Source organism: Rhea pennata, chromosome 12 (genome assembly GCF_028389875.1).
Source record: "Rhea pennata isolate bPtePen1 chromosome 12, bPtePen1.pri, whole genome shotgun sequence".
In the NCBI taxonomy this organism is placed as follows: domain Eukaryota; kingdom Metazoa; phylum Chordata; class Aves; order Rheiformes; family Rheidae; genus Rhea; species Rhea pennata.
This window is the reverse complement of record NC_084674.1, coordinates 20,019,438-20,046,916: the sequence shown is the minus strand read 5'-3', so window position 1 is coordinate 20,046,916 and position 27,479 is coordinate 20,019,438. Positions and strand designations below refer to the sequence as shown.

Here is a 27,479-nt window from a genome sequence, read left to right as displayed (position 1 = left end):
GGTTTCTAACCCATGACCACCGAAACCGTGACTCGGTCCCCTTTCCCTCCAAAACTGATTCATGACACACGGTGGTGGGAATAGCCGTAAGTCAGGGGATGGGTGGTATCACGGGCTGAGGGAGTGGGTAACAGGGGGATTTGCAGTTATTATTTAAAATAGCTGCAAACTATGCCTTCATGTGATTATCATGAGTATGTCTTATGAGAGAACTGCTCTCATCTCTTACGGGATAATTTCTTATGAGAGAACTGCTCTCATCTCTTAAGGGATAATTTTTAGAAGCTTGAGGTAAAAATGAATAGTGCTGCTAAAAATAAGGAGGTCAAAAGCCTGACATCTATGTAAAGGATCAAAGAAGGCAGCAAACTTTTATTCCTAGAGAATTACTTGAATCGTGTAGTGAATAGTTTAGCACTGAAATACGCTGTAACACTTCTTATCTCGTTGCAAGACATATGGTAAAATGTTTATCATTTCAGAATTTTAGCAAATGTTGGACAATGCTACGGTTGTTTCAAGACTTTGGTTTGGGGGAATTTTCCTCCTGGAACCTTCTGACTGTTTTAGAGTGGTAATAACACAGTAAGAACACTTAAAACAATGTTTAAATTATTACCAATCCAAACGTGTAAAAAGCAGCAGGAATACCTAAGGAGAAAGAAATACTTCCAAAGACCCCACAACGGAACCAAACCAAAATTTTCAGAAAACAAGCTAGGTGCCAAATACCTGGTTTATCAGGAATTCGATAGCACCAGAATTACCCGTTCAGCTGCAAATAGTAAGATGTTGAAAAGGTACTTTACTGTTTTGCCAGAAATAAGCGCATTTATTAAACAGCAACGCCATTGGTCGTTACGAATTTTCAGAGCTTTTTCTGTAGGAGGAAAGGAACATAAAAATAAGCAATATTACCAGCAACTACAGTTGCTCTGGTATTCGTGGATGTCCGGATTTATCCTGCCCGACGTGGTAATTAGGTAACTCCAGCGCAGTGTCGCTGACCTCCCGGCCTTTCGTTCCCTTAAGTTGTGACGTTACTTGGAAAGCCTCAATTTTTCCTTTCCTCTAGCGCGGCGCTCGGAGCGAGCGCACGGGCTGCTCGCGCGGCCGTGGCGAGCGCCCGCGGGCCGGCGGCGCGCCGCGAGCGGGGCTCCGAGCGAGCGCGCTGCGGGCTGCTTCCCTGCGCCGGCGCTGCCTTCCTGCGCCGGCAGAAACCGCCTGGGTGAACTCGGCGGCGACAGGCAGCAGCTCTCCGGCCGCAGCTGCAGCGCGGCCAGGGGACACCCGTGACTTTTACGCTGCGTGTTGCATACCTCCTTGTTTCTTTGGGTGGATTAATTCAGAGATAAATCCAGATTTATTCATTGTCAGTAGCTTTTTTTATCATGCACTAAACTACCTGCTAGATTTTTTTGCTTTTGTATTAGGTTTTTATTTACATTATTTTTTGATAAAGACCAAATAGAATCATGTCTTGTGCCTGTAGAGATTTGTCTGTTGATTTTGACAGTCTTTTTGAATTGATTTCAATGAGTCTTGCTCTTACTAATTTGCCAAAGTACACCTACAATCTCTTATTTCTGGGGGAAAAACATAAATCACTTCCAAATTTCACCTGTTTATTTGTCACTTGATTCTGATCTGTATTCCTGCTTTGGATGACTTATGCAGGCATGCATTAAAAGATCTTCTTTGTAGGAAGAAAATAAAATCAGAATTTTTAAATGTATACTTAAATTCTGCAAGCTGATGGAAAATATCTGCTTCCACTGCCTACTCAGTCTGCCAACACTCTCTCTTCCCTATAGCAATAAAAAATATGAACAATATTTTAACCATAATTACTGTACACAGTGTTCAACCAGATACCACCCACCAGCTGTCCAAAAATAAGAGGAGAGGAAAATAGAATTATTTCTCTTGTTATGTGAGAGTTTGAGGTGCATTTGAAACTAGGTTGTCCTCCCATGACCTTGCTGAAAAGGCCTGGCACTTTATCTGACTATTTCAGGTGTTTGTGTTTGTACTGTAATTTATTTTTCTCCTTCATGGTTCTTATTCCATGTTGGATTTACAGGTAGTCACCTAGACCTGTCGTACCCTATGCGTGGGGGTCCCCACAGGTAAAGCGGAGACTGAGGGCATTCCACATCGGCAAATGGAATAAAATCAGCATTATTAATGTGAAAAATGGGCAAATCAGGAGAGACGTTTACTTAAGTAATACACGTGGTCTGTTTGTGTGTCCTTCCTTTGGGGGCTGTTTCATGGCTTTACCAAGTCTTTGGGGGCGGCAGCTCGGGGAAGGGTAAAGCCCCGTCCCTTGCTGGGTTTGGAGACGAGAGGCTGCTAGAAGCGCAGCCCCGGCCCGGCTGGGCCCGAGCGGGAGCCGCCAAGCGAGAGGCGACGTCCTGCCCCCGCCTGTGGCTCGGAGGGGGTCGCGGCACCTGGCCGTGCGCAGACCTAGCAGTGCCCTGTTGCGCACGGTGACTCCCCCTGTTAACGTTTCCTGCGCTGGAAATGAGAGGAGGTTCAAAGGGATGAATCCAGCCGTCAGCTTGCCTTGGGTTTGCCGTGAGCGCGTCGCGGTCCGGCGCCGAACGGGCTGGCGAGCAGGGCAGCGCGTCGCTGTTCCAGCCAGCAGGCTCCCTTCTGCTACCCGTTCTTGAGCTAAATAGGGTAGTATTTTGTGTGTCGTGAAAATCACTGGTAAGTTAATTTTAAATGAAAGTAGTTTTCATAATCATATCCTTTGCTTAGCAGTTTCTCTAGAAAATCCATGATTGTCTGCAGCGTTCACCCAAGTCGGACGATCCGGTTCGGCTAGGTGCGTCCGTAGGCCGTCTGCAGGAGCTCAGCTGGTGATTAAACACCCATTTGCAGTCAGTGGTGAAGTGAACGTGTTCGGATGCGGCTTTGTGTGCGCCTTACGCACAGCTAGGCAATGCGCAGAGCCACCAGCTCAGCCTTCTTGACTAGCGGGGAAACCTGCACAGCGCCTCGGCGCTGACTCTGGGTCGCTGCCGGCTGTCCAGGGATTGATCCAAGCCATCCTCTTCTGGGGATCCTTTTCCTCTCGGCCGAACAGGCGGTCACACTGTGGCTGCCTGCAGCTCTGTGGTGGGTTTCTGCTTTCTGGAGGAATCCCGTGGTGCCCTTAGCCTCTCCCAAGTACAACTGGAAAGTGGGAGAAGTGGTGCTGTATGGCAGGTATCAATCTAGACTGTTCATGAGTGTTAAAACACATTTTTTTATTCATCTGTGTACAAGAATATTGTTATTTTTTTCTTGGAAAAAAGATGCTTTCACTGTTTGGAGTGATTAATTAATAAGCAATGAATTGTCATTAATTATAATGTAGTTTAAGGGAACTGAATTTATTTTCTATCCAACATTGAATTCTAGATATACAGTCTTTCTGTTGGCACTTACATAACATAATCAGGTGGCTGTTTTAAAAGAGTTTTCTTTAATTATTAGGAATCCATTTCTTAGCTTTCTTAGCATTTGCACATTTTCTTTATCAAAAATTGTTTTCTTTTAAAATAAGCTGTTAATGATGTCCAGTCAATCTTAGTCCTACGTTAGTCTCATGGACCCTGTTATACATTGAATTCCTGCATTACATACTATGCAACAGGAAAAGCCAGTCTCACATTGAAGGGATTATAACTAAAAGCATGATTCGTTGTCACAGTCTTGAAATAAATATGTAAATGATTTGTAAAATTTGCCACTTGTATACTTAGAAATTTCACCTGATGATATGCATGAATTATTGTATGGTGCTAAATTATAATGACTTTTTAGGTAATCTTATCAAAAGAAAAGTTTGAATCAGCAGATAGATAGCTTTTCTTTAAAAAATACATGTATACTCAGTTCATGTTTTCATGTATATGTGAAATGCTAATTTTAGCCTGCTATACTTTGACGCTAAAGGCCCAAAAAAGCTACAGAGCAACTTGCCTTCAAGTCAGGAGAATCTTTAGGCAACTGATGTGAAAAGCAATTTCTGTACTCTTCCCTAAAAGACTGGTCTTGCCTGCAGTGTAACCTCAACTGCATAAACGCCAGAGAGCCGCAATATATATGACCTCTGTTTTTGTTCCTTAAAACTTCTCAACCTCCAAATATTCTGTGGGGAAACATCTGGTATCTCAAATCCAGGAATTTTCATGCCCTGATATATTGTGTTTGTAGGTCCCTGAAGCCATAAGAAAGTGCCAGCGAGCTGGAATTACGGTCCGAATGGTCACTGGAGACAACATCAACACAGCGCGTGCCATTGCCATAAAATGTGGAATCATTCATCCAGGAGAAGACTTCCTCTGCCTTGAAGGGAAAGAGTTTAACAGAAGGATTCGAAATGAGAAGGGGGAGGTAATTGATATTCTAAAGCCATGCATGTTAGAAAACATAGCGTGAACACGGAAATGTTTCTTTTTCACCGGTGTGTAGCTCATTTCAATACAGACTATGCAGAGAGACTGGTGCTTTTTCTTAGCGGTAATCTTTTGTAATCTAAAATGCCACTGAAAATCCAGCCATTGCTTGTCGTGCATTTGAAATTGCTTGTGCAGAGCTATTACCAGGTTAGTGCCAGCTTCATTCAGCAGTTTTTTGAACCACAGCATTACTCTATATGTAATAACTAAGCAGATTAAGAACAGTTTTGTTGGCAAAGAGGAGAAAGAACTCAATGCTAATAAGTCTTAATAAGTCTGCATCTCCTAAAAAGTGCAGTCTGTAGTGTAAACCAACTACCCTCATTTCTTTATTTTATACCACTTTATCTAACTCCTGTACTGCTGTATCCACCAGTCTAAAGTCCTGAATAAACTTATCTATTCTTCAGGAGATTTTTAGCTTCTCTTTTAAAGTATAGAGCCAACATATAGGTTATTGAAACCAACTTTAAAAAAGTAAACTGTGTGCTGTATCTTTGAGTTCATCGCTAATAGAGTCATTTGCTCCTTGCAACTCCTGGCAACATAATATGTGCTATCCTGGACTTGTTCATATAACTAATGGTTACACAGACAAAATCCTGCCATTATAGGTGGCAAAATGAGATAAAGAACTTGGATTTATGTGTACAATTTAGTAGGACAGCACCTAATAACACTCTTACTTGTAAACATGTTTCATCAGCTTTGAGGAACTTCCCTATCTTACATCTAAAGTCATGTTTCTGAGTAGAATTATCCATAAAGGCAATAACGAAAGCCGTTTGGATACTGTGGCACATCTGACCTACGCTAGCCAACAACTGATTTTGGTTAGTAGAAAACTGGTTGTTTTTTCGACCTTGCCTTCCACTTCAGTATTTATTGTTATTGCTGGTTTTTGTTCTGTGCTTTTGGAGAGAAGTTCCAGATCTCAGTAGTGAAGTGAATCATTTGCCACATGGACACAAATATATTTGCGTTTTGCTTATCATAAACTAAGAATTTTACTGTTATTTTCAGATTGAGCAAGAACGGATTGACAAAATCTGGCCAAAGCTTCGAGTGCTTGCTCGCTCGTCTCCCACTGACAAGCACACTTTGGTAAAAGGTGAGTACATAAAATCTTCAAGTGTGAGTGTGCCTAAAATAGCATCAGAGTATACTTGACTTTGTCTTCTGCATTGCAAACTGTTAAAACAGTATCAGAGCTGTTATTTTGAATAACGTATCAGTGTCATGAATGTAATTCAAACAAATTTTCTTGGCAGCCAAGTTCCTTGTAATGTAATCTCTTATTTTCCTTGTGACTTTTCACTGCAGTAGAATGAGGCTCTCAAAGGGAAGGGAAAATGTGTGTTTGCTGTTTAGGGGGAAAATACTAATGAGAAATGGCTTGTTCTTCATACAAACAAGAGGGAGGATGGGTTTTCTCATCTTTGCGTATGCCTATTCATGAAGGAGACAAGAAGAAGCTCATTTAGAGTAAATCACCAGTACTGAAGTTTTTGTGCATCTATTCTCAGACAATTAATTTGAAATAGCATTCTAAGGCAAAAACTTTTCATGTTACCAAAGCAGCTGAGGTCACGTGACTAGGAGCTGTCCTCATTAGCATTAATTGCAAGGAGATACGTTTTTTAAGATGATTCCAATTTTCCTATGGGCTTATTTAATTCTACAGTTTGCATTGGCTTCCTTTAGATTTGTGGATGTATTTTTAGAATCTGGTTTTGTCCTATAAAAACTGCACTGTGCAAACCATGTTTTCTTACCACACCATCTGCAGATGCCATGCTCCTGTAAAAGAGGGATGATGTGTGTTTCAGTGTTCTTTAAATAGCTGTATTCAAATCTGTAACCAACCCTTCTTGTTGGCGTGGTATCTTATTCTATTGACCTTGAAGCTCATACTGAAAAGCCAATTTATTAAACCAGAAAATTTATAATCAAGGATAACATAATTTCTGGCCATGAAAATACATTTTCAGACAGTTGACTACTTTAAAAAAATAATAATAATAATTCAAATTTAGGTAAGAAATGATTTCTGGCTCTATCTTTTGGGGGTAACAAACTTGTATTGGTATGACTCCACTGGTTATAACAGCTTTTGAGTTGAAACAATTTGTGTTTCATAAAGTGGATTAGATAAGTCTCTTGCGAGTACTCATTTGAATCACGCAAGATTTTCCCTTAAGAGGAAAACGTAATCATTGTCAGACTAAAAGAAATCAGCAAATAGCTGAAGAGAAATATGCAATAAATTATTGATAAGTTTTATAGCTTGTGCACTTCAGTAATCCAAAAAAAATTTATTACTACTGAATGCCTTATGTAACTAATACCATCAAAGTTTTAGAGATGCAGCAAATGATAGAGCAATTAAGTATCTAATGAAGTTCAAGAACAAGTCTGTGGAAATCATGATGGAATATTTTGGCTTGTATTTCTCCAAGGGCCATTAAAAGTTACAAGAAACTATTTAAATGTTCGCTAGTTTTGGCCCTATTGTGAAAATGTTATGTGTTTCTCAGACATTTGTGGGATCAAGAGGATTTTCTCCTCTTTGATGTACTCTATCTGCTCTAGGGCAAAAACACACATCACAAAATAAACTTTTTTTTATCATTAATTTTTAATGACATATGGCTGCTGGAGGGAATATTTTTTTCTCCTTAACGTAGCGCTATCACACCCACCAAAAGGATCATTTTTATTTTGCATTTTTGTTTTCAGTACTGTTAAGGGACTAGAGAAAGGCACTGTTCAGCATTTCAGGTTGGGCAGATAATGTTCTCTCAAATATTTATGGCTTTGAAGTAGATGTAGATTTTTTAAAAAAGTTGTCAAAATGGTTTATCATCACAAAGTGCTTCAATGAACCTAAAATGTTTCAGTGAAGTATCTCAAATGTAATTGAAAAACAATCTCTTATGGCCTTCAAGAAGTCCCTTGGAATTATTTCATAGCATTTTACCTTAATTCGACATACAGCTATAAGACTGCATATCACCTATACTGATGTGTTATTACAATGATAATGCTGATATATTCCAATATTCTAATATGGTTTTTAAAAATAATACAGGAAGCAGCTACTTAATGCTGGTTGAAACATCATCATCATTTTATCAAGAAAGTATTGAGAAGATAAACTAAGTATTTGGTTTACTAGTTAAAGAAACAGTGATTTCCAATGTCTTTAAATTAGACTGGAATGATTATTTCATTAAAAATGAATATTCTTTTCTACTGTAAGGCTGTTTTATTAAAAAGCACAAGAGGAACTTTTATCTTTCAACAAAGAGAGCATATTTAAGATTGACCCCTATTACTAAACACTTCAAATATAATGGCATAGGATGGTATTTTACTCCTGACCTCATTACTATGGACATGTCATGAGCTACGTAAAGTAATAAAAAATACAGAAAAACACATTAATTGGAATTCCAAAACTAAATATCAGCGTTTTGCAAATTAGACATGGTTTCAATTTCTGTTTGAGAGAAATTTTGAGTATTTGTTCAACTTCACGTGAAAAAATATCCAGAAAACTGATGTGTTCCATAACGCAGAAAGTCTCCCAATTCTCCCTGGAAGTGAGCAAGATAAAAACAGCTTAAAGGCAGCAGGATCCTGTGTCTGAATCCAGAGTTCTGTGTTCTGTACCTACAGGCTGTGTTAAGTCCCCACTTTGTGGGAGACCCTGATGCTTTCGTGGTTCCCCTCTTCTGTGTCAGTGTTATAATACAAAGCCCATTGACAGTGCACATTCAGTATGGAAATCCATACATTTTAGCCATATTTTTTTCTGATGTGATCATGAACTCTGTGAAATGCTCATTGCTTAACAATTGCCAATTCTATCTGTAATGTTATATGTAAAGTTTTTACATTAACATCTAGAGATCTATACCTGCACATACTTAGGCCTGTAGCTAAATTTAATTTAATTTTTCTCTTTCAGATAGATATTTCAAATTGCTGTTAGACTACTAAGGAGATTAAAAGTTAGGATGTATTAAATCTAATCAGAACAGATCATGCATACAAAAATATATTACTGTATTTGTCTATGTTCAATTTGTCAAAGAAATATGTTTAAATAACAGGATGATCAACTGCATCAGTAACACCTGAACTGATGAAGACTGTTTTACTGTAGCTAAGTTTTCCCCTTCTGCCTCTGTTTTGAGTTAATCAGTAGAAACAGCAAGAGACATCTAAACTAGGATTTTTTTTTTCCTCCCCAGACCAACAGTTTCTTACTGATGCGACTCTAAGGATAGCTGTGCAAGTGAAAATTGGTAAAATGAAGTGGTATTTGTTCTGCAGGAAAGCGAACCCTGAGGCTGCACTTGACATTTTTGATCTGAGCGATGGGTATAGAGAGTTTCCTTGTAAAAGAAATGGAAGACACATTGTTGATCACATTCTTTACAATATTATCTGGAATGGATTTTATTTAACGTTTGCTTGATGTTAGATGGGAGGAAAGTGGAAAGTATATGATGCATTTCCCTTTTAGCTGTGTATGAGATGCTGGTATCTTTTATAGTGGGCTTGTGCATGTAGTGCCCCTCTTGATAGCTATACAAAGTTGTTTAAAAAAAGAGAAAAAGAAGATCTTTTGCTCGTAAGAAGCAAGTTGCCTTACTCTGAAAAACTGATGCCTTATAAAAGGCGCATTGCTTTGCCCCTGATTTCTGCACCATCAGCGCAATGTGTGTGTGTGGAGCATACTGTGGTTTTACGCTCAACATACTGTAGTTTTATGCTCTAGGTGTATTTCTGCAGCTGTTGAACAAAATCATTTTTGACAGAGAAAAATTGTTGCCGACAGCTTAAGATGAGGGCACAGAGCAGTGAAGTAGTGAAGGCTATTTTGGGAAGAAGCTTTGCTGCGTTTCAGGAATTCCCTTGCGGTACCTTGCAGACCTGTTTTTATTAAAAATACCGTATGTAAGCATTCAGCTGGAGTAGTGAGGTGTATCTTGAAGAACTGTCCTGGCACTTAGACATGATTGATTAATACTGAATTTTCTTTTTAGCTGTTGTGAAGGGGTGGGAAGGCCAGCGAAGGGTAAAGAACTAGGCATCCTCTTCACTGGCAGTCTGTCAGGTCATAGCCTTATTCAGATTTATTGAATTAGTGAGTTATTCAGCTCAGAATTATTGAGCCGAAACTTTATTGCGACTATTAACAGAAAGATATATATATATATTAAAAAAAAAAGGAAAGAAAAGTAAAATAAATCATGGGTAGGAAAGAGGAGGTTGCTGGAAAGAAGACAACCGCTTAGAAATGTGGGGAAGTAGAGAGGAGGAGGAGGAATGGCCATGGCGAACCCTCTGAATCCCAGCTGATACCGTTCCATTTCAGAAGCGGGACTGAACCCCAAAGGAAAGCTCCTCAGGGACCCTCTCTTCCCGCGAACAGCGCTCAGGTCCCACGCACTCGACCCGTCCCCGGCGGCGCTTGCGGGCTGGAGGCGGGTGGCTGGGCCGCGGCCGCCGCTCGGCCCTTCCGCGCCTGCCGTAGGGCAGGTCCGCTCCGCTCCGCTCCGCAGCGGCTTTGCTCGTCACAGCACAGCTGTCCGGTTTGCTGTGATGGGTAGAAATGACAGCGGAAGCTTGTAAATGACTACCGACCCTTGGAAGTGAGCCGGCAGCAGGCAGCAGTTGCCTGACGCGCAGCAGCGGGGTAGGGCGATCGCGGGCACGAGGCGGCCGCGCGCGCCCTGCCGGGGCCGTCTGCTCCCGCGAGGGACCCAGCGCAGACGGCGTCAAAGCAGCCACAAGTGCGGGCGGGGGGACTGCCTCTTCAAACTGCTGCTCTCCACCCGGCTGGAGCTGCTAACGGCACGATGTGTCACAGTTTCAAGTTAGTTCTGCAGAAGCTTAGCGTATTAATTTAACATCAGAGGGTGTGCTAGTAACAAGCAGTGAAGACAAATATGAATGAACAGGAGTGCTGATATTCCTGTTTGTTCAGTTAAAGCAAGGGCAAATCACCCCAATAAACTGAAAACTCCAAATATAAGACCTTATCAGAATAATACGCCATTTATGAGAGTTCATGCTGCCAATGGAAAGTGGGTTTGGTTTGGTTTGGTTTGGTTTTTTTCATAAGACTGAAAAAATACAAGGCATGTACTGCCTCTGTCCTGCTTCGCAATTTTCTGGCTACCTGATAAGCCAGAGCTTTGCCAAAAGACAGCTTTTGCTCTCTAATCTGCGATTTCCTATTCCTATTTATTTATCTGATATATTAGTTATTTATTTCAACTTTTCACACTGGGTAGGTTTTGATAATTGATTTTGAGAGGATACAGCTTTGTGTAAAATTTGTTGGGAGGGAGAAAATGACAAAATTCCTTTGCTAAGTTGCTAATAAAGAGAGTTGTTCTTGGATCTTGAACAGAAATCCCATGTCCCTATATGCAGTTGGCAAACGGCCTGACATGGAAGTAAGATACGAGTGGAGAATAGTTCCCATCCAGTGAAAATACAGAGCTGCTTCTGTGACCTTAGAAATGCTATTTCATCTTTACTCTCCCCATCTCCATAAGTGGAAGACACTTTCCTTTGTGCTAGTTGGGTGAAATTTGATTCATTCAGTGTTTAAAGTATATTAATTTTGAGATCCTTTAATGAAAGGAATGAGAAATCATTTCACTATGACTGCTGTATTACAATGCGTGACTCTAGAATTTAAAGACTGTATCTTCTTAATCACTGTTTGGCAGAGGTGGACGCACCTCTGTTAAAATGCTACTTTGGCTCCAGCTAAATAAAATTCATCAATGCCATTTGTTATCTTTAGGTTAAACTGATTCCTGGAAGGCATCCCAGTGAAGCAGATATTGCCATTCAGACAGTTTAGGAAAGCTTTAGGCATGAGCTTAAATCATCAGCAGAATATTTCTGTTGAAGTTTATCAGAGAGCTGGACTGAAATGAGTTTTCTTGGACACAGAACTTCAAATAGTAGAAGTCTTCAAGAACCCCATGAGATAATCTCATTCCCTTTGAAGTCTGTGCAAGTTTTGTTGACGATTTAATGTGGCAGGATGAAACCTTTCCACAGAAATTGTAGTAGTGATGTCTAGTAGTGTACAGTAGTGATGACACTGTTTATTTTCTGTAAGAATAAACTATTAATATCCGTAGGACTTAGGCTGGCTATATTACACAGAGCCTGCTACTTTTTAGCAGGAAGGTGTATCTTGCTGATTATTTTGTATGTATGTATGTATACACACACATGTACATTTTTTGCAGGTATTATTGACAGCACACAGGTGGAACAGAGGCAGGTTGTAGCTGTGACGGGTGATGGAACCAATGATGGACCAGCGCTTAAAAAAGCTGATGTTGGCTTTGCAATGGTATCATCTTAAGCACATTTATTGCTGTTTGTGTCATTATAAACTTGCCATTTCATTATAAGCTTGCTATAACAGAATTTTTTCATTCATGAAATGTCGAGAAAGTTATTTACTTATTACTTGCTCAATGAAGTAATAAATTGGAGTTATGTTGCTTCAGAACCCTCTAATTTACAGTGATAAATTCAGAGGTCTTGTTTTGATCATTTTTCAATATTTTATCTAAGGTAATTTCTGAAAATATGCAGGATCCGATGCCAGTTCAGAAAAATGAACTGTATTCTTCACAACAGTTGAATACTATTTTGATTTAGTAAAATCTATTGCTATAAGTAAAGATGTTATCTTCTCAGCGTATTCTGGCTCTGAATACAAATGAATATGCTGTAATATATATTGAGATACATAATTCTAATTTGTGTTAGCAATTCTGTTCATGTATATTAATATCAACAATAAAAACAGTTTAAGCAGAAATTCAGTAGTCAGTAAACTGATAATTTAAAACACACTATTTCATCATATGCATTCCACTGCTTTCCATCAAATTCCTTTTCTACCTCCTTATTCATTTTCAAAATAGTCCCAATTTACAAATTACCTAGCAAACATAAAATGCAGATTATACTCAGCAGTCACAATTCACAATTAATTTTTTCCAGGGTATTGCTGGTACAGATGTTGCAAAGGAAGCCTCAGATATTATCCTAACAGACGACAATTTCAGCAGCATTGTGAAGGCTGTAATGTGGGGCCGTAACGTCTATGACAGTATCTCCAAGTTCCTGCAGTTCCAGCTCACTGTGAACATTGTGGCTGTGATTGTGGCTTTCACTGGAGCCTGCATCACCCAGGTAAGGTTAACCTCAGGCACTGCTTGGAGCGGGCCGGCAAATCCGCCGAGGCTACGTTGTTTTCTTTTAAGTGAAGTGGGTTTACATTTAATTCTTACTTTGTACAGCAGAAAGCATGCTTTCTGAAGGTCCTCTGGAAATTAAGAGTGTATTTTGCATCGAGCTGATAAGTGTGGAATAGCTGTTGACAAAAGGGAGAGTACTAATGCATATTCTCCTGGAAGTGAACTGCTTTTAGGAGCAGTGGTGCCTCCACCCAGCTTGCTGGTTTTGGTTATGTATTGTGGTCATGACTGTGCCTGGGGTGACACGACAGAAAAGGGGAGTGGGAGAAAGAGGAGGGCAGGTGTCCTTGCCTTTTCCCTTTCACTATTAAATGCATCTTTCTTAATGGTTTATGGAACAAGATTGTTATTTTCAATATGGAAGGACTGACACACGAAAGTAATCCTAACAGGGAAGCTTTTAGACTGATGATAAGACAATTATTTTGTTGCTTTAAGGCAAGTGCCTTTAATTTTAGGGCAAATAACAAAATGATCAAATGACACATACAGTTGGACTTCAGTCTCTTGTTCTCCCTCCAGATTAATTTCTATTGCAATCCTGGTGTGCATGTAACATATCTAGGTCTTTTACAGAAGCATACGTGAGTGCAAACCACAACTGTTTCCTTCATATTACTACTTTTTCATTAATAAAATTAAGTTCTCTCTGATTTGGCAAGAAAACAAGCTACATTTAGTGCAGCATGAGCTTTTTGTCCTTCATTAGAAAATAGCAGAACATGCCGTTTTTAGTACTGTCACCTGCCAGCCCTAAAATAATGTATATTTCAAGAGAAGCCTCGGGTGCTGCACAGAGGTGCTGTTACAGAAGGCCTCCTCGGACCGCGGCGCGCCGTGGCAAAGCCAATGCTTGCCTGCGTTGCACGTTGTCCAGCGGCAGGTAGCTGTTGCAGGAGGTAAATTCCATCCCACGCGCACCTGGGCAAAACAATGAATAAGTCATTAGCTCTGCTCCAGGGTAAACTTACATTGTAATCATGGAGTTGCTCCTTGAAACCAGAAACCCAGGTACCTTTACAAAACCGTGACGTCAGATTTCTCCCCAGTCTTGACTGACATTCAGAGGCCTCCCCGGTGCTGAGCGCGTACAGGCTGCAAGCCCCAGCTTCTGCCAGCAGCCCGCGAGAGCTGGGCGAGCACAGCTGCGGTCGCCAGCTCCTCGGCGCCGAGCCGGCGCGAGGCTGGAACGGCTTCGCAGCGGTCGGACGTGGCCGTTACGGGGCAGGCGGAAGTGATCTTGAGCAAGCGAAGTAACTGCTGCACCCTGTGCGAGGGGAGCACTGACACCGCAGTTCACTTGTTTTGCGCGGAGTAACGAATCGCCTGTGAGCCGCTGAGCGCTTGTGCCCTGCCGCGCTGCTCCCAGGCTTGGATTGCGCCTTGCTGTCGTCACGGAGCCTCTGCTGAAGAGGCAGATTAACGCGTGTTGGGACAGAGGTTGGGTATTTGCCTCTTCCCTTGGGAAACATTTCCAGGCACAGTGAGAAAATGTTTAGCTGTGAACGATTGTTGCTGGTAACCAGGAGTATGTGAGTAATTCTGGAAAGCGGTAAATAACAATACAGAAAAAAGTGTTAATAGCAACTTGGTAAGGATATCATAATTGCAGCTGAGATGACCACTTCTTTTAAACCCCAATTTTACAGACATTCAGTCACTGCACGTTAACATTTCTTTTAAGGTGAATTATTTTTTTTTAGTGTTCAGTGATTTTTCAATTGCTTTGTGTAAGAATGAAAGGAAATACATTCTGTTGGTTGACTAACAAATTTCATTTGTAGTCTTGAAGAGTTTAAGCATTATTAAGTCCATGCAAAGGCTATTTTAAAGCAAGTCTGGGTGGCTGTAAAGTGCATGTTCAGTAGCAAGCATGTTGCCTTCCCTAATTCTGGAGCTTCCTTTATTCTTCTCTGAATCCTTCCACTGCCTTCTGGAAGGATCTGGATGAGGCCCAGTGTGTGGGTATTGCTCCAGGGGTTGGTAAGGAAGACCAGCACAGAGCCTCCCTAGCCCACTGCTGCTGTTTATAGGTTTTTTGGTGTACACCTCCTAGGATTTCTGTATTTCAACCCAAATAGATTCTTATGCAAGTCCTTAACTCAACATTAAAACCACAAATCCAAAGGAAGTGTTTTGAAAGGGTCTAAAATTAGAGCTGCCGCAAAAAAAGCAGCAGCTGATTTCCATTGTGGTCCTGGGCGCTCTGAGCTGTCTGAGTGCTGATAATCTCGAGCCGTTCTCCTTGCCGTCTCATTCAGCAAGGATTTTGCCTTAAGAATTAACATTATTATGTTAGGCTTTGACTTAAAGGTTCTAGCCAGCAAAAGGGCATTATGTTTGTTTGTCTTACAAGCTTTACTAAAAATTGCACTTGCGAACATACTGTACCCTCCGGTTGCTATAAAAATAACTTTAGTACAAAATGTATGAATGTCCTGAAAAATCTAGGGTGCAACGGGATGGGTGCACATAAATAGATATAGTAGTCTGCAAAACTGTGCACAGATCTTGAATTGTAATTTTGACTGAAACAGTTAAGTTCTTAATAAATAAATGGAGCTAAAATACATAGTTTCCAAAAGGCAACACAGCTTTCTGTGACCTTGAAAATGAATATAAAGGTCTGCACTTGACTGAATTTTAGTTTGCTTTTACATAGTCGGTTTGGCTTGACATACGTTGAGTATAATTTTATTCTACACTTATTACTCAGGTTAATGTTATAACAGGTTATACTTTTTGTACTGTTATACTTCAAATCTACAGTGAGGAAACTCCTAATTAGGTTGGTAGCATTTCTCACATTGCCTAATGTCAGCTCTCTCGAAACATGTGTCCTGGAATTCCGAACCTGCATACCCAGATGCTTTGAACATGAAACTTCATTTGTATTTAATGATTCCCTTTTTGGTGTTTCTTCTCTTTGGGCTTTTGAAGGTACAGAGACAAAATCTTTGTTTTGGCTAATTTTTCTAATACTTGGCTTGTGGTCTGCAACTAAATAGACAGCTGGATATGCTGGATAACATGGTTGCAGTCTTGGTCCTGCTGTTGCATCTGCGTGTGTCTAAATACGTATATGGTCGTAGCGCTACAGGAGTCCTAGTGAAACCAGTGCGGCTCTACGTTCATGGGAGTGCCCAACTATGGGAGTACGCTCTTGAGTGAAATGAGACCTCCAAGGAGCACACAGGGAGTAACACTGCCAAGCAGGAGTTACTCCTTCTTGCTCTGCAGTACCTTAGGTGTGCCATGGAGAGACTTAAGAAAAGTGACCACTAGCAATCATTTAAGTGTATACTGCTTTTTTCCCTCAAATATATAAATCAGTGTCCTTGCCAAGTTCCACTTCAGGAGCTATTGTTTGGTTTAATTCTTTCAGCGTTAATCAAACAACTTTTCATTTATCTACTGAATGCCTACGTCAGCAAGGTGCTGCTGGAGGGGAAATACCCACCAGATTTCTATTTTGTCCTGGTTTGCCAGTGCAAACTCTGCTACATGTACAGAGCCTGTATGACTCTGCCTGCATGTGTTTCAGTATTACGTCGCGATTATTAAGGGGTAGCAGTGAGCCTCGGAAGAATTTACTATGCAGAAGGCCAGATGGGAGCTCTGCAGTTGATTTTTTGCTATCCTCTGCCATGGTCCCAACATGAAATCATGCTAGAGGGAGAGAAGTCATGTTCAAAGTAGCACAGGAATTACAGAATTAGTGCCGTGTGTTGGCAGCCTCGAGGAGGCTGCTGCCAAAGCCAAGCTGCCCCTCTGAGAAACGTAGCTTACTTCAGTCCCCTTTTCTGCTTCTAGCAGCTCAATCTACAAGCCAAAAATTCTGACTTTTTGACTAATAATGAACTTTTGCATTGTGGCTCTATGTTTATATGAAGCTCTTCAAGATCTAGGTCATACAAGAAAACCAAGCTCCGAGAAGATGCTGATCAGCAGCTGGATTGGGGCCGCTCATCCTGCGGCCGCCCAGGGGCTCCCAGCTGGGCCCCCGGTGCGGGCACCACGCTCACTCACGACACTGCAGCCGTTATTTCTGCTGGTCCCGGGTCTGTGCGGTGCATGACACAGTGCAGCTGAGCTGTCCTGAGCAACCTTGCCTTCCACATAATCTAATTAATTTACCTCTTGCTTCCTTCTGTGTGTGTTGTCCTATGAATGCTTTTAAAATGGTCAGGGTGTGGTGACCTTGGCCAGTTTGGCATATGATTTTCCTTTCTATTTAGCAAATCAACTGGTTTCTTTTTTGAGTGGATTAATGAGCTACCAATTTTTTAATACATATTCTGACTTGATACGCTGGATAACGTGGTTGCAGAGTCCTTGGTTCATTCAGTAAGGGTTCTTTTTTGGAGCTCTACCTACAGTTATTGTGAATTTTGTACCTTCAGTGAGTCAGTGCTGCATATCTTCGAGTAGCCTATGGAATTTCCGACATCCCTCACAAGACCAGGAAGTTCACCCCGTTTCCCTTCCCCAGCATATACGCAGCGCCAAGAAAATACTGCGTCATTTTATCTGCAGCTGTTAAAAAATATCAGGATATGTACAAAATAAGCTTTTAAAAACATACTGTTCAGGCAAATGGAAACAGCTTCGTACTGGAACTATAAAGCTAGCAGGTTTATTTCTGTGCCAAATTTCAAATCTCTGCCTCCAGCTGTTGAAGCAATATAGCTATTCAAAAAGGCTGCACTAAAGTAAGAGAAAACAAAGCCCACTTTTTAACAATTTATATTCAAATTATTATTCTTTTACTTGGAGAAATGCTTAATGTTTTAGCAGACACTAGGAACTGAAAACAGTGACTCTATAGAACATTATGTTTGGAAAATTAAATGTTAATTAAAAAGCACTTTAACAATGAACTACTGCATGAATCACTTATTGTTTCTACAGACCTTGTTCCAAAAATGAGGATGCTGTATACTTCCATGTGTAAGGCAGTAATTTACATGGTTATAACTTTTTACTGTAGAACTATGTTTGACAAACCCTAAAAAAATAGCCCTGGCAAACTGGAAAAGGCCGTAATATAAAATCAAAGTATTAATTGCTGAGCTGTGTTTCTTGAAGACCGAGAGGCGCGGAAGCAGAATCGCGGGTGCCACTCCTGGTCAGTGTGTACAGAGTGGGATTTAGCAGCAGCTAAGTGAGGATTGAATTTTTTTGTGGAAATGCATATAAAGTTAGCATCCTAGAAGTGCTTGTTTTTGTGAGTCTGTGTGTGCGTTCGTTGACAAAAGGGAGTAAAGAGGTAAGGGTAGAAACACCTTTATACTCCCTTACAGCTTGTCAACTAAATCAAAAGTAACAAGCTCTAAAATTTGTGAGGCTCTGTGTGTCACAAAGGATTTGCAGTTTATTTCCAGCCTTTGGTGATTTGTACTTTTACGTGTTTCCAAGAGGAAGTGTAACATCACTTGATTTAAGGGACATTTTCCTTTTACCTTTAGGCCAATGCTAACCTATTCCAAGGTCAAGTGGAAAAGAATTTGACAAATAAGTGGTGATTTTGGGTGGTTTGCAGTTTGAATGGCTTTCATACGCAAAGTTTGTCAGAAAGCGAACAGAGAATTCTTTGGCTAGTCAGTTAGTGGCCACAGTGCAGCAAAAAGAGCACTGAATCTGCATGGCGCTTGCGCAGCCCAGGTGACTAGAGGTGCCGCGGAAGGCTAAGCGCCCTAGCTGATCGGTATTTTCCTCAGTTTCCACCAACTAATCAGAAATCAGATAGAGCTGCAGTGGAAATCTCATTCCGCTGCCTGCCCAGGCTAACGTGTATTTAATGTTTTGCATCGGCGTAGAATGAGCCCGCGGGGCTGCGTGGCACGGCCGGTCACGGCCAGCGCAGCGGTCCGCGGAGCGCGCCGGGGCGGCGGGCTGAGGACAGCCCCGTGCCGGAACGGCCGATTACAGCGGGCCGATCTAGAGACCGAGCGAGTTTGCAGAGTGAGGGCGGAGAGTCTGACTGCTCGTTACGTTCAGAACACATCAGGCTCTGACGGACGCCTGAACAGAAGCCTAACAGGCAAATTTGTTTTATTGACGTGGAAGTTGGCACGTGAAGCAGCAAATTCAGAGCATGTTTCTGAAAAAAACTTATTAACCAGGCAGGTAAAACAAGGCAAATTCTTCAATAGAAAACAGGTTTTTCTTACCTCTGTACGTTGTGTCCACCTCTGTTGTTCTCCGAGTCCGGTGAACAAACTGCTTGTAGTACCAGCGCCCTCCTTGTTTGAGCCATCACTGACTGACTGTAATTATTAATCAAATATTAATAAAAATTAGTGAGATCTCAGATTTCTGACAAAGTTTGTCATGATTGTTTATGGTTTAGTCTTTTAGGCACCTCTAAAAATAAGGATCTTTCCCTTTTCTGCAAGTGCATATGAAGTGAGTGAACTAAGCTCTCCCGGTAACCTGAGGTAGATGCAACCCATGGCCAAGAGGTCTCCAATCTGTTAAGGCTAATCACCCTCTCCCCCCTGGGGAATGGACCTCTAAGGCTTAGAAACAGGAGGCTGCTTTTCACATTCCCCTTGAGTAAGTAAAAAATCAGTGTTTTTGTTACTTGAGTAAGAAAAAAAATCAATACATGTGATAAAATCAAATGTATCAAAATATCTATGAATTAAGGGTTTTTTAAAAAGTTTTTGAAAGGAAAAAACCTTTATCTCAAGGGAGACTTAAAATATAAATGAAATCCACCAAGTACTAGACTTGCCCTTGTTCTCTATGCTTGCTTCATATCGGCCCTCATTATTTGAACTTACATAAAAAATCCAGTATTTCATTTTGATTGGGCTTCATTTGGCTTGTGTACTGTCCCGCACACTTCTCTGCTTTACTACTGCACCATGGTAAAATATGTAATACATAAAAACGGTGCTCTCAACTTCAAACTTTCACGCTGTAGACTAATTCCCTTCTGTGGTAAGTTTTGTCAGAACAGTATCTTATTACTTTACAGATTTTTGTTTTCCTAATAAAATATGAACAGAATGCAGATTTCAGTGATGAAGCCTATTTTATATTCAGACTAAAGGCACTGGAAGTTGTGAATTTAAAAGAATCTCATTCATTTTTTGTGATATGGCTTCCAGAAGTGATTGCAATGATGTCTTACAGCTGCCCCAAAGAACGACGGACAGAGATCATTAGCCAAACCCTTCTAGTAGTCATCAGCATTTTCTCTTGAAATCTGTATTGGTCTTCTTTATTTATTTAATTTTATTTTGTTCTAAACATCCTCTAAAGTCCTTTGTAATATGACCATAGACTGTTTCCTTCTTGAATTAAGTTAGGAAAGAGCTCCTTCTAGTGGTTGGTGATCTGGTTGGTTCAGATAGAAATACTTCATCCCGACAAGTAGTAGTAAAGTTTTTTTTTTTTTTTTTCCCTATATTTTTTGTTTCATAGTCTCAAATATGCCGTCCTGTAATTCAGAAAATGGCTCAAAAATGTTTTTTTACTCTTAAGGCTTTGATATGTTTTAATGAGCTTCTGAATAATTTTTAATGCAAATACCCAGCGTTTTTTCTTCATAACCATTTTAAAAGGTAAGACCTGTACTAAGACTGTCTTAGTAATTGTTCCATCATTTTTGAGTAATTTCAAGTTGTTTCTAATAAACATATATGTAAATTCTAATATAGTGAAACCTGACTTTTTACATCGTTAGTGTAATTTTTCTTCCAGGAAAAAAAAAATCATATTACTTAGTTACCTAAATCTAGCTGAGAATTCAAGCATGACATGCAAAATACCACAGCATATTATAAAATGAATTATAAAATAGTTAATGTTTTTTAAGATTTGTGTGATGGTAAATATTCCTTATTGAAAAGACTTGAGTGAAATCATTTATCTTTGCCCAGGAAGAGGGGCGCTTTGTATTTCTTGTGCAGTTCTCGCATAAGAAATACCAGAAGGATCTGGCTGGGACTGAGCAAAGGTCCGTGTATTTCAGTATCCCGCCTTCAAGGCTGCTGGCAGTCGCACAGTAAGATGAAAACGCCGTAAGTGAATTGACAACATTTCTCTTTCTAGGATGTAGGTAACTTTCCAGTGTGTCTCCACAGGACTCTCCCCTGAAAGCTGTGCAGATGCTGTGGGTCAATCTGATCATGGACACCTTCGCCTCGCTCGCTCTGGCCACCGAGCCCCCGACAGAAGCCCTGCTGCTACGAAAGCCGTACGGCCGGAACAAGCCCCTCATATCGCGCACCATGATGAAGAACATTCTGGGCCATGCTGTCTATCAGCTTACTCTCATATTCACACTTCTTTTTGTTGGTAAGAAAGTTTGTTAGGCTTGTTGCTTCGTTTAGAAGCAGCCTGATCGTGAAGCCCGACATGTCAAAACGTGCTACGGGTAGCTGCTTAGCGCACGTCCTAAGCCTGTTGAGCAGCTAGCGGGACTGAGCCGCACAGCGGGATCTGAAGCACTGAAGGGGAAACTTAGAGACCCAACAGAGGGTCAGTAGAAAGAACGGGGATCGTACGTCCCTTGCGCTGGGACGGGCCTCTGTGCGTTTTTCTTGCCTCCTAAACAAAACCTAGGTTTGGGCTTTGGCAGTATTTCTAAAGACAACATAAAAGGTTGTATTTTAATCAGAGTATCTGCCCTGATCCTTCTGTACTGATATTTCATCTTGGGACTTGTCATCTTTAGCAACAAATAAAACAAAACCAACAAAAATCAAAATCGATTTTGCCACTACCTGGAGGTGCTCAAATTAGGGAGTAAAATGTTTGCTCTCAAGAAATAATATGGAAATATAGATAAATAAATAATCAGTAATATGTGGTACAAGTAAGACTCTTTTTGAGGTTTAATACTTAAATGGGTATTAAATGAAAACAAGTAACTAATTATTTTCATCCTATTACTTCTGGACTACTTACTGAGATCTTGCTAGCAACAGATGCTTTTTATAGGTTGTACCCGGGAGAGGGGAGGGAAGGAGGAGGAATGTTTCTTATTGCAGGGAAGAGTAGATGATAAAAATAGATTGCTGTTGTTCCATGATAATGAGGAAATGCACTTAAACAGCTGATAATTTTATCAACTGTGTATTGTTCTCCTGACAGTGCCATTGCTGTTAAACTGCATGTGTTTTCTTTAAGATTTCTTTTTCTTAGTTATATACAGCATTCCATATAAGCTGTAAACGTAAATTTGTGGTTGTAAAAATCTTGGGAGGTTTTTGATCTTACTTGTGAAAGTCTTGCTTTGCCTTACTAACAAGTAGGAGTTTAGGATGTGCAAAGGAAGTGATGGCCTGTTTATCCTGGAGATATTTAAAGCAAGAGACTTGCCAAGTTTTGGAGAGATGATCTCTAATATCATGTTAGGCTTACAGTGTATTTTGAGACCTTCTTGTGAGCTTAATAAAATTGTCATTTTCAGATCCTGTAAAACAAGCACGGAAGCTCTGGATAATTCATGATTTATGAGTCTTGGAGCAGAAAGTTCTGTGAACTTTATGGGTAGTTCAAATGGCTTCTGATGAGTACTAAGGTTTAAAATACTTTATGCTGAGCCCCAGTAAAAAGAAACCCAGGCCTTTTTCCTCATTCTAATCAGTTGTGTGTGTCTCTGGAAAGCCTGTGCAGTGCTTTGAAGGTTACAGCCCACCCAATTTCCTGAGCAGCACAGGAGATACAGTCTTTTCCTTTCTAAATTTTAAAGCGCTCGGTTTCATCTCTTGGAATAAAGTAAGATGCTTTTCCTCATTATCAGTTATGTGACTTAAGTAAATTCTTGGGCGAAAGAAGACAGGTCCTTTTTCTTTGTCCTAGTGACCTCTAAGTAGTTAGGTGATACTCTAAACTCAGTTTTTCAGTAACTAAAACCCAAGAACTGTTATTATTTTGATCATCTAATGCTTCACCTTTTGTCATAGCTTTCTATAGAGACTAGTGCATCAAGTTCATGTTTCCTTTCTTCCCTATTTCTTCTATGAGGTGGCAATAAATATTTTACCTACATTTTTGAACATACTGACCTTTGATACTTTTGGGACATGAGGGGCATCAGCAACTGAGAAGTCATTGTCTGCTTCTGTCGAACTATAGAGTAGGAAACCCAACCTCAGCTCCAGATCTGGGCCTAACAAACTTAAAGCTGATTATTTCTGTAATGACTTTTGGAATATGTTCAGAAATAAAAACTAGACGTGGCCTGAACCACTGCTGTTGCGCGATAGCAGCATGTTCTGCTTTTCCAATGAAGTGGTGCAGTGCAATGGTGAGAGACATGAGGTGAGGTATTCTCACTGAAGAAAGTATCGTCTGCGTGTTGTGTGTGCGCATGCGCGCACGCGTGCTGAATGCAAACTGAAAACAAACGTAACAATTTTGCATGCGTGTATATATAGATATATATAAAATTGTTACATCTATTTTCTTTCAATTTTTCCTTTATTGTTTGTAGGCAGGAAAGGGAGTCTTTTCCAATAGTATGTTACTATGTATAATCTGCATAATGTATAATAGCTTCTAGATGTATAATCTGCTTAAAAATCTCTGCTCTCTAACACTGCAACTTTGGTGGCTTCACATTGTGTTAATAATATATTTGTGATATTATAATCTTCTATCGAAAGACTATAAACCAAATTCTTCTATTGGAAGCATACTTTTTATTCCCTGTGACTTGAACATGAACTTCACAAACATTGCAAGGCCAAAAAAACAAAACAAAACAAAAACAAAACAAAACAAAAAAAAAACTGAATGATAACCTAGCTGATGGAATTATGACCTTACAAGGTTCAAGAGAAAACCTAAGGAAAACCTTCTTTTTTCCGAAATTCAGATTATAATACTAGTGGGATAGCAAAAAATGTTCAGTTTTTGACTTTTTAAAAAAATTAAAAACACACTGCTCATGTAAATGAGCGGTACTTCCACAGCCACCTTTACTTTTGTTTGTTACTTACTTTCTTACATACTTCCACGTGAATGCCCCAGCCTTATTTTAAGATGATGCCTTCTTTGATAATTGTATGTTATCTGTAAACTCTTTGAATAAGAAAAGAGGTCCATCTGGTGCAAGTATCTTTCCAAATCTTACCACGTTTTTACAACTAGTTGTCATGGAATTTATTATACTTTTTTATTGGTTAGCTCTAAAAGTGATAGTCTAGTCAATGTATCAAAATAGTCGTTCATGACGGTGTGCTTTCAAAGCAGGCTAATAGGATGATCAAAAACAAATCTAAAACCTGGAATGTCTATGTTTTTATTGTTAATGTGCTTGAACGCTTGTCAAGAGTTCTAATATACTAGACTACTTAATGGGTAAAAAAGCTATTGAGAATGATTGCTTCTAACTATTGTAGAAAATCACAAACATATTGTCAAGAGGTCTCTGACTCTTGGTATGTCAGAAAGAATTGACTCCTCAGTATATTTACCACTCAGAGGAAAAGTTCCACTGAAAACCATTTCAGCAAGTATACTGAGTTACTAGACACAAGTCATTCTTTGAGAAGCTTCTCACTCAGGAAGCTGAGATGTCTTTTGCTCACTACAGTTTAGAATTTAGCCTGTACTAAAGTAAGGGCAGAAAGCAAGCTGGTAAAGCAGAGCACAGGGGAGGCAACTAGCTGAGGCAAACAAGGGTAATATAAAATTAAGTTTGATTAATACATTGTAGTGGAAACCTTTATTTTTGTCTTATATCTAGGTGAGAAAATGTTTAAGATTGACAGTGGGAGGAATGCACCGCTTCACTCTCCTCCTTCAGAGCACTACACCATTATCTTCAACACCTTCGTCATGATGCAGCTTTTCAATGAAATCAATGCACGCAAAATCCATGGCGAGAGAAATGTCTTTGATGGCATCTTCAGAAATCCTATTTTTTGCACTATTGTACTGGGCACATTTGCTATTCAGGTAATCATGTGTGCAGAAATTAGTAACTATTCAACAGAAACTCACCTTCAGATTTTTTTTTCTGTTGCTTTTTGGCCATCTAAATGCTGTAGGAGACACAACTACTAGCAAAACATCTCATTTCACATCTCTTTTCAATCAATACATTGTTCAATAATGGAAAATCTTATGTAAGCTTACTAACATAGCATAAATTTTGACCATTACCACCAGGTAAAATATTGATCTGAAGATGCATCATAAGAACAGCAGTCATGATGTTGATACTGCAACCATCTCTTTAGAAGACATTATTAATGTATCAACCAATAGCAACAAAGCAGTTGGCAATTCTTTACTACTATATGAATAGTCTGTAAATAGCTAATGCTAATCCTAATCCATTCTTCTGAGATTAAAGGCCATCACTAAAGGTTACTTCATGTTCTTCACAGTACTACTTCTTGGTAATTCTTCACATAGATCTCACAGATTTGTTGGTCCAATGATTTGTGAAAATACAGAAATGCATATTTTACCAAATAACTCTATTTTTTTCTTCCATAAAAAACCCTAATCCTCCTTTTAGTATGCATTTGTTTGCCTTAGTCTACCCTGTATTTAGCACCACTTAGCAATACCTTTCAGAAGTCTACTGCAGCCCCCACAATTGCTGAGAGCTGAACTATGTCTATTATTGATCAGTTCTGGAATGGGACCCCTCACATGGGGGAGGAGTAAGGAGAAGGATAGAGCTATCTGAATCTGATCACAGTGGTTCAAAACCTGAGAAGGGTTTAATGAACTGAGTGTGGGAGAAAGGTTACCAGCAATGCCCTTCAGTAGGACGTGATAGTGGTGATGATCTGTAACAGCTAGTTCAAGAACAGATGAGATTATAATGGGAAGGAGAATACTTCTAGCAGATCTTTTTTTTTTTTTTTTTTAATCACGGGAAGTGTTTGAGGATTTTTTTCCAGTTCTAGGCATGACAGTATTCAGCTGGATGACTGAAGGAAAAGTGCCATCCAGCTGCTAGTCATAATTCTGAATCAGCTGCTGATTTTACCCACAACTCCTACCCCTGCTTTCCTAGGAGCTGAAGTATTCATTTCAGTTTATAGTCCAAATGACTAGGCTTGCAGCCTACCAGTGAATCAAGAAGGAAACTGTAGGATAAGAGTACTTAGTCTATGACTACTATTTGTTTTTCAGTGTCTTTTTTTAAAGCCAGGTCGTTTTTCTTGGGAGAATAAAAGGTTATTCTGTTAATTTTTCCACTTTATTACATTGTGGAAATATAACTTTGCGTAATGTTGCTTTCTGAAATATCTCAGAATGGTATTTGCTATTTTGGCTACGTATTATGGTAGCTGGTTGTGTAAGCCAAGTATTTTACTCCAAAGAAAGGTGATTATCTATGGGAGTTTGGCATATTTAGATGGATGTGTAAGTTTGTGGAAGTGTCAGAGGCGAGTATAGTCTTATTTTTATTTCATGTTTAAAACTTGTTTAGATTTCTGTCTTTTTACTACACTTTCTGTGAAGTACAGACTTAACTGGCTTTGATATTTCACCTCTTGAGTGCAGTAGCTCCAATTAACCATCCTCCCCCAACTCCCTCCTTCACCCCCCAAAAAGTAAAAGCTAGCAGCAAATTTTCAAGGTTTTAAAAGTAAAATGAAGGAGCCTATTACCACACATGCTTGGTAAGGATCAGAAAATGCTTCTGCGAGAGCTTCAGCAGCTTTGTAAATAAAAGGACAGTTAATACTCCTCTCCTCAGACAAACAGTATCTTTCTCTTATTTTTCAACCCTTATTTTCAGAGTGAGAAAGATCTTTACAGTGGAAGAAGATGTATTAAAATGTATCTTATCTAGCATTTGTAAATCTCCCAGTGTGTAGCTGTAGTATCTTTCTTTTGATCTTTCTTAACATCGTATTCACAAATTTTTGTTTGGTCTCCTTTTCCTTACTGTCTCCAGTCATTTTTCCATTTCCTATTCATAGTCTCCATCCTCTGTCACCTCTCTTCTCACACTTGCACTTCACACAAAGTAAGTCTATGTTTATAGCTTGTGTTTATTTACTCACAGAGGAAAGCAACCATTTTATGTATTAGTGTCATTTCATGTTTTAGTCTGGACAATCATTTTTAACTTTCATTTTGCAGCCTTTACCTATGTAAATCTCTGGTCTGTGATTTCAGGTTGCTAGTTCTGCAGCAGCTCTACTAATAAAAAATATCAATAAAATCTGATGTTCAGTTAGCAAAACCAGTTCAATCAAATGAGGCTTAAAAAATTGTCTGTATGTATTGGTTATCCTTTCTGCAAAGACTGTTCTGCTGGTAAAGTGTGTTAGAATCAAACAGGCAGAGCTGTAATGTGTAGAAAGTAAATCTCAGGTAAAACATCACTGTAAGTTCCTTCTCTCACCCTCTTCCCCTCTGCCACATATTTACCCCCTTCATCTCTGGTTTCTCTCGTTTTCTTTGCAGATAGTAATTGTCCAGTTTGGAGGAAAACCATTTAGCTGTTCTCCTCTGCAGCTTGACCAATGGATGTGGTGTGTATTTATTGGATTAGGAGAACTTGTATGGGGTCAGGTAAGCATCTTTCTGGAATGTGCAGATTTCTTCTATTTTTACAAAATGATCTAAGATGTGATTTTGCAAACAGTCACACACACAAATGATGTTTGTAATCCTACTACACTGTTGTTTTCTTGATCTCTCAAAATGTCATATTGGGCACACATTGAAACAGAGGTAGTTGTCTAAGTACTTCAACAACAGATAGCAGTAA

The 27,479-nt window shown here is 39.8% G+C and overlaps 1 protein-coding gene across 15 annotated transcripts in view; it reads left to right on the top strand.

Annotated features, from left to right (window-relative positions):
- ATP2B2 (ATPase plasma membrane Ca2+ transporting 2) overlaps positions 1-27,479 on the top strand; it is a 396,770-nt gene that overhangs the window by 345,907 nt on the left and 23,384 nt on the right. For all 15 annotated transcript variants that reach the window (XR_009959696.1, XM_062585783.1, XM_062585782.1 and 12 more), the window contains 7 exons: positions 4,210-4,389; positions 5,478-5,565; positions 11,744-11,850; positions 12,513-12,704; positions 20,866-21,079; positions 24,480-24,691; positions 27,173-27,280. Coding sequence is in view for 14 of the 15 variants with exons in the window: in XM_062585783.1 (XP_062441767.1) it covers positions 4,210-4,389; positions 5,478-5,565; positions 11,744-11,850; positions 12,513-12,704; positions 20,866-21,079; positions 24,480-24,691; positions 27,173-27,280 (1,101 nt within the window). In the remaining variant the exon portion in view is untranslated. The remainder of the gene's footprint in view (positions 1-4,209; positions 4,390-5,477; positions 5,566-11,743; positions 11,851-12,512; positions 12,705-20,865; positions 21,080-24,479; positions 24,692-27,172; positions 27,281-27,479) is intronic.